At 38.3% G+C, this 7,700-nt stretch overlaps 1 protein-coding gene across 1 annotated transcript; it reads left to right on the top strand.

The window, feature by feature from the left end:
* Positions 1 to 663: 663 nt before the first annotated feature.
* Positions 664 to 7,700, top strand: LOC133221070 (carboxymethylenebutenolidase homolog). Its single transcript, XM_061369675.1, has 5 exons — positions 664 to 2,050; positions 2,707 to 2,814; positions 4,637 to 4,779; positions 5,189 to 5,280; positions 6,712 to 7,700. The coding sequence occupies exons 1-5, from the start codon at positions 1,845 to 1,847 to the stop codon at positions 6,889 to 6,891; spliced, it is 729 nt and encodes a 242-aa protein (XP_061225659.1). The 5' UTR covers positions 664 to 1,844; the 3' UTR covers positions 6,892 to 7,700.

Raw genomic sequence — 7,700 nt, 5'->3', positions numbered from 1 at the left:
TCTTGCACTTGGAGAAGCTCATTCATCTTAGTTTAAGAAAAAGAGGTAGGAAGCACTTTTGCATGAACAGATCTCTCTCAGTCATTTTCAGGCTTATTATGTGGGGCTTAAACTAGGAAATACTCTCCCATGCATGTTACAACTTCCACTGTCATATAATGCCAAAACAACAGAGGTTCTAGTCCTGAAATCAAGCTATTTCATGATTCTTAGCACCAATCCTGACATTCAGATGTTGAGACAGGTGAGAGAACAATTAACAAATGTAATCATCTCTCAGTTACAGCACAGACCTTATGATGTGAGGTCACCCACTTCATGGCTATTTCTGAAGCAGCTTGATTCTAGCAGTAAAGCCACATTGGCCCCATTCCTGCATTTCTACACCACACTCTATCAGCCAAGGGTTATGGTTGTAATCAAGCATATTTGCTTAAACTCAGTACTGCCTTGCCAGATCTGGTGACAGCAGCCCCAGGGTTGGGAGAGGAGGAGGAACAGTGTCTCTGCACTATACATTGGGAAGAAAGCTGATTACCTTGTGTATAAGGCACTCTAAATGCCTATAAGATTTGCATGCCGTTGAGTCTGTTAATGATGCAAGCTGGAAAGTGTTGTGTAAGGGATAAGTGGTCTCCGCGCCATTGACTCTGTTGACTTCAGCTTGCCTGCACCATGCGTCTGACACCAAACCTGTCTGTATTGCCTAGGCAAAATTCCCAGTTACTCAGTGAAACCTTGCTCTCTGCTGCTGTGGTCAATGGAAAGCTGAGGAAGGTATATGTTTTTACCACAATTTGACACACTTCCAGATTGTCCATGTTACAGCACAAACAGAAATAATAGCCTGATGCAGAAATGATGAAGTGGAGACAGTCATCATGTATATGCAAGTGTGTGTACTACATCTCCAAGGACAGGTTCAAAGTCAGTACATGGCTAGGAAATGGTATTACTAACACTGCCCCTGCAGACTTGCATAGATGCATTATAGCACTACTCTTAATTACAGGATCACATTCTACCTTTTGTAGAGTCCATTCCAAGCTCCTGACACAGACAGAGCAACTTTGGCTTTAGTATCTTCAGAACAGCTACTGACTCATTGCCTGTAATTGCTATTTTGGGAGAAGGGACAAAACTGAATACTCTGACATATTTTGAATGAGATTTGCATATCTGCTTGTTTTCTTGCAATCCCTTTCAAAGGGATATGGGCCTAAGGCATTAGAATCTAATTTACAAATCTGTACTGCAGTCCTTCACCAACTGCACCCATATATTGGCTCCCAGAACAGCTGTGATGCTATTACCAAAAACACAGATTAGCTAGCTGGCACCAGCACTGAAAAAAACACCAAACACTGTACTTTTCAGTAGCAGTTTAGTGCTGTGGTCCTTACCCCATCACATAATTCAGAGAAATCAGCATGGGATTCCCTATGAAGACACACATGATGGCTCCATGCATGGGGAAAGAGTGACACTGACATGCCTCACACTAGTGCTGACAGAGTGGTATGGGAGCAAAATAGATGTGACACGAAAGTCAGGACCTACATGTGCAGGTTGTTTCTAATTTTATAACCTTGCTTTGGTATTTGTCTTCATTCTCAACTCAATATCACATAGTGGACTGGGAGCCATTCTGCACAAGAACACTTCTTTTGCTATTTTTCTGCTTTTCTCCTTTAAGACAAGGATGTCAATGTTATTTTCAGAAGTTACTGAACTATTTTCTGAAGATCATATTTCCTTTTATTTGCCCTTAATAAGTGTGTTAATAAATTATTTTTACCTTATTGCTCTCTCTTTTTTGTTTTTATCTTTTGTTAGGTTTTCAAATGGCTGATCCTTTTCTGTATCATACTGGAGACAGATCTGGATATGGGTGCCTTGGACATGAAGTACAAATTGAGCACATTAAGGCATATGTCTGTAGACCATCTTTTTTCACAGACAAAGCTGTGATTGTGATTCATGACATATTTGGATGGATGTTCCCAGACATTAGATACATAGTTGATTTGATTGCAGGTCATGGATACATGTAAGTAACTGGTTTTCCTATCTTGCTCTTCAATGCACAGACAGATCATCAGGACCAAAGCTAGGCATGGCATTTGATGTTTCCTATATGCATGTGTGTGGCAACCATACCATTTCAATCTGAGTGAATAAAAACACGAAGGGACAAAATGTTCCCATGAGGTTTCCAAAGCTAATAAAACTGACCCATCAAAAATGGCTACCTGAGCACAATGACACAAGGAGAGTCACGAAGTGTCAGTGTTTATGCTTGCATGGCAGTATAGCTGATTAGACTATAAATGCTGAAATCTATCTTTAATTTGTACAAGGTCTTCAGAACCAAACTTTTTAAACAGCTGCTTTAGTTTTTACTAGCAGAGAGACGTATATATATGTATCTATAATCAGGAGGGTTGCTTAATCCCTTTACTTTAGTCTTATATATGTCCAAGGGTGAGAGGTGGTGGGTTTTGTTTGTTTGTTTGGTTGATTTTTCCATAGAAAGACATATACTCTTAGCTCTGCTGATTGCCAGAACAGAGTGAGTAAACTAATATTCAGATAGTAACCATGTAGATGTGTACTCTGGAGTAAAAGACTTCAGGAGACATTTAGACATCCACAAATTCTCCCAGCCTGGGTATGAAAGTTGACTTGATTCCATATCTCATACAGAACTATCTGCCCAGACTTCTTCAAAGGGACAGACCCCTGGAAAACTACTGATCACTGGGCTGACTTTGCTGACTGGATGAAACACCATGATCCTACAAAAGTAGACAAGTAAGATACACACTTGTACTTCAGCTTTAAAGAGCACCCAGCAAATAAGGGGAAGTTTGTATGAAAAAATGTGTCACCTCACAGCAGGGCAAGCTAGCTGCATGCACAGAACTGCTTATTTTGGGCAGTTCTTCTGTGGCTGTGGGCACTGCCTTGGCTGGGATGAAAGGATCATCTGCTCTGTCCATCACTCAGCTTCTTGTTCCCATCTTGTTTTCCTGGGCCCCCTTCCAGCTATTATACTGGCTGTACAGGCTCACAGCCAGTGTTTCAGGCTATGAAATACCCAGCACTCTCACCCACAAGTACTGATTCTACCTCCAGTCCCTCATGACAAGGAGGAAAACTTTTCCACAACTGCCAGTTGTCACTTGCCCATCTTTCTTTCTGCCTTGTAGACAATAATAGGTGCAGACGATATTCTCCTGAGCAAGAATTTGCAAGACTGCCCAAAACCTAAGATACGTGATGGACTATAGTGTTTTCCTCAATGGGAAACAGAGGGCCCACTACCCACATAGCCTAGCAGTGACTGTAACAAGGCTTCCCTGAATTATGGGAGGCATTACTGTTTCTTCAGCATCTACCAATCTGGAGTAAAACTTCGGAAGATGATAGTAAGGCAGTGCCACTCTATTACTCAGCTATCATCTTGTTAGCTACAAATATTATTCTGTCCCTTTCGAGTGGTCTCAGCAGTCCCAGCCTAACTTCAACATGTCTCAGCAATGCTTTTGACCATATAGTTGCAGAAGCTGTGACCGAATCACTAACATCTATAAAAAAATCCAACTCCAAAGAGTGAGCAGATTATGGGCACTGTCTTAAACAAGTAAGACCTTGAGGACATGCGTCTTTTGAGGGTTCATTTGTAGGTGCCCTCAAGGGCAGTTCCATTGCTCTTTCAGAGCACAAGGAATCCAACATACCTATGACTGACTTAGTTACCCTTCCAAACAAACTGAATTTGAAAGAGCCTAGGACACAACCTCCTTCTCATCTCACTTTCATACCGTTTTTTTTGTCAGCCTAACCAAAATTGTGATGACCATACTAATATACCTAATATTTGAAAATACAGTTATTAGTATGTGCAGTCTGCATTTAAAATTAATTTAAAACTCTGTAGATGATGGAAAAGATAAAACTATTGAGACCTAAGAAGTTAACAATTAAAAAAAACCTACCTACTCTGGCCTACATTAAACTCCATTTTCATATTTTTTGCATTATACCTCATGCAATGCCTGTTTTGTGTTTTTTTTTTTTTTTTAAACATAGTTATACCAGCAATTTAGTTTTGAGTAATTGCTACTTTAGTATAGTATTATTGCATGTGGGCTTGGTAGGATATTTTAGTATTAACTCATGCAACAGGAATGACATGCTCAGGATAAATCTTTATCTACATAGGTGGACTCTGTAGAGATAGCAAAGTGAAGCTTATCTATTCCTACAATCCATAATGCAAGATGTTGTTCTACTTGCAGATATGTCTTGTCTTTAGTTGTCCTGTCCTAGACAAAGTGATTCAATTAAATATTTGCTTATTTTGCAACAAAGGAGCAGGTCACAATTCAGGTAAGTATTTAATTACCTAAACCTGTACTTCCCTAAACTAGAACCAGAGGTGTTAACTCCTGTTTAAGAACATAAGTCACTGCTCTGGGCTGAAATGTGTTTTGTATAGGTATTCCCTGTTTTAAAAGACTGGGGGTGCAGACACAGAAAAATCCATGTATCTCTTTTCATTTTTTTCTTAAATTGTAAAGTATTGATTCTGCAATAGATTCCTTAGTTTGCTTTTGTTTATATGTCTTAGGGAAGCTGATGTTGTCTTGAAGTATCTAAAGGAACAATGCGATGCAAAGAAGATTGGTATCGTTGGGTTTTCCTGGGGTGGAATGGCAGTACATCACTTGATGCTGAAAAATCCTCAATTAACCGCTGGGGTTTCCCTCTATGGTAGTGTAGAACACATGAAAACTTATCTGGGCTCACGTGACTATGCATAGTGTGTAATTCTAGTTATTGCTTTGCAACAAATTCTGTAAATACTCAGCTCAAAGATGAGATGCAGATTTTAATTATGGTTATTTCAACAATATGCTATATTGCTATAAAAATTTAATAATTCTGTAAACTAGAAAAAATTGCTTCCTTTTGCATGGTAATTTTCTAATTATTTTTTTTTAGTGCTTGGAGAGTGGGGAAATATATTTTCCAAATGCTTTTTTCTCTATCCAAATAGAAGCTGTCCTGATCTAAAAAATGTGTATAATGAGTAAACCTGAATAGAAATCTTGTGGTTTAATTTGCCATTTATCTTGCAAGAACAACCTCACTAACAGGTTTTTTCTCTAAAACGTTCTAGGAATAATTAGGGACTCTGAAGAAAGATATAATTTACTAAATCCCACATTTTTCATTTTTGGTGAGAAAGACCACACTATTTCTTATGATCAGGTAAGCTGTTGTACTGGAAATGCTTTTTCTTTTCCCATAGTTCTTTTATCCCACACAGAAACTGTAGCTTGTTAGAAACCATTTTCATATACAAAATGGACAGACTGGGTTGTTTTGCTTATATCTGAACTTTCCCCATATCTTGCTCAGATTATTCAAAGCTGCCTTTTTGAGGTGAGAAATGCAGTGAAGACCAGTCACTGGTCTCTGAGTGGCTGGACAAGCAGCGTGTAAAACTGGGCAGGGAGATCCAACTGGTATGAGCCAAACACCTCAAAAACTTGGATACTACTGCTATAGATGAGAGACCAGGTAGCTAAAGCACTGAACTTGGAACTGGAAAATAAGTAATTTCAGGTCAGTAACTGAACTTTCTGACGATGTGAGCCAACCAATGACTAATTGCTTGTGGTATGAAGACAAAACACACTGTGTCAGAAGAGTGGGCATGAATTTTGACTAAGATTATGACAACTTGTAGGTCCTGTTTTGACCTTTGCCTGTCATCTATATTCTGATATGAACTCTATCATAAGCATATGTGAGATACATGCTGGATAGATATATGGGTAAGAAACTGGTGCCTTCTTCTGTGCATAAACTCTTTTTCATCAGTGACAAGGATAACATACCACCTCTAGCATAGTTTGTTGTGCAAGAGTAAGGAATGGGTGATGTACTCTGGGAATGCAGAAGCCAATCAATATTTACTTCTGTGTTATTCAGCACATGCTGATCTGTACCTCAAACGTGTCTCCTCTGCACAGGAAAACAAATCCTTCACTTCTTGTCTCCTTTTTATGGTGAAAGTGTATTTTTCCCAGGGGCAAAATTATCATAAATGCTTTTGTTTTTTTCATCATGTGTTACACATTGAAAACATAACTTTTTCTCCTGAAGTGTTCTCTCTGAGCTGTCTGTGTGGATTGTGTAAGAAAAATTCCTGTGTAAAAAAAAAAATAAATATTAATTGAGCTTGCAGGGAGTTTTTAATGGAAACAAGTACAAAAATGTGTCTACACATGTATATAGGTACATAATCCTATGATTAGTACTCCGTAAGCATGAGTGTACTTATCCTCAAAAGATCATGCACTGAGAGTCACTGAGGTTTAGGGAATATGTTCTTTCAAGATCAGAGTTTAAGATTAGGTTATAAGCCCAAGTCTCCAAATAGAAATGCACCCATTCCTTTACAGCAATGAGATTTACCAAACCATCTTTGCAGCAATGTTGAGATTCTTAGACCTATCCTTGCTTTCAAAAAAATGTTTCAGTCTTATATTCCAAAGAGGGGTTTTCCCATTTGCTAAGCAACAGAACCTGCCTCAAATGTGACAATGGAAAAAAGGCAAAGATGTACAGATGTGAGAAATGCAAGTTTGGCAAACTTAAAAACACAACATAATGGAAAAATGCTTTCTTTTACAGATCACTTTATTGGAGGAGAAGCTGAAACAGTACTGTAAAGTTGAATATAAAATTAAAGTTTATCCTGGACAAGTTCATGGTTTTGCACAGTTGAAGCCAGAAGATATGAAACCTGCCGATAAACCTTATATTGAAGAAGCTAGAAAGGATATGATTGACTGGATCAAAATGTTTGTTTGACAAAAGCACGAAGTAACACTAGGCATCAAGATCAGTGACTTAATTTGAGAGAAGAAAACAGTCAAGGGAAAACTATTTGGGTTTGAAAATTGTTATAAACAAAAATAGGAACATTTTAATTTATAATTCTTAATTATTTTTTTACAAGTTTTATAGAAGACTGTGAAATCAAAGTTGGACTAAAGGACAATTAGGAATTAAAAAGTTGCTTGAACTTACCTTGCTTTGCATTTGCCTCATTATTCCGCATTATGACATCAATTGTAATGATACTTTTTTATCCCTTTGTCTTTGTTAGTGAGCATGACTTCATTGTGACTTTACCCAAGTAGTTTCAGAATTTATTTTGGTGTGATAGTTGGTGGTTATAGGTGCCAACATGGAAATACCCTGGTCTTGCATACAGATGTTTGTTTTTTATTAACTACAAAGCACGTGTCTCAGGTATACTGCTGTAGCAGGCAGAATTTTCCATGTGTGAAACAAACACTTGTTAAGCTGTCACTTACGTTAAGGAGCTAGGAAGGAATGTTCTTGTTATGTGGCACCCTGGTATTCTCTTCACAATATTAACTGGGGCAATTCTAGTATTCACCTACATTAAGGAAAAAAATAACCAGTACCTCCTGGTTGTGGAAGGAACCCAGGCGTTAACACTATGGAAACAGTGAGTTTACTGTCCTGGTCCTAACTTGCGTGATTGGACATAGGGCTGACAAATGGGTATTTCAGTCAGTCCTCATTATACTGTTTGCTTTGCAATGCATTCGTTGGTCCTCTCTCAAGTTCTTTCCTTTTATCACCCCTAC

Source organism: Neopsephotus bourkii, unplaced genomic scaffold (assembly GCF_033783945.1).
Source record: "Neopsephotus bourkii isolate Nb327-2 ecotype Australia unplaced genomic scaffold, CSIRO-AGI_Nbou_v1 NB_1508, whole genome shotgun sequence".
NCBI classification, from domain to species: domain Eukaryota; kingdom Metazoa; phylum Chordata; class Aves; order Psittaciformes; family Psittacidae; genus Neopsephotus; species Neopsephotus bourkii.
The sequence above is the reverse complement of the archived record's forward strand: the minus strand, read 5'-3'. Positions and strand labels throughout refer to the sequence as shown.

What these genes read in the sequence shown, in the direction of transcription:
- LOC133221070 (XM_061369675.1), top strand. Translation starts at nt 1,845, where the DNA reads ATGGCTGATCCTTTTCTGTATCATACTGGAGACAGATCTGGATATGGG. An exon ending in ATTGCAGGTCATGGATACAT is followed by an intron (nt 2,051 to 2,706) that starts GTAAGTAACTGG and finishes TATCTCATACAG; the next exon opens with AACTATCTGCCCAGACTTCT. An exon ending in CGCTGGGGTTTCCCTCTATG is followed by an intron (nt 4,780 to 5,188) that starts GTAGTGTAGAAC and finishes AAAACGTTCTAG; the next exon opens with GAATAATTAGGGACTCTGAA.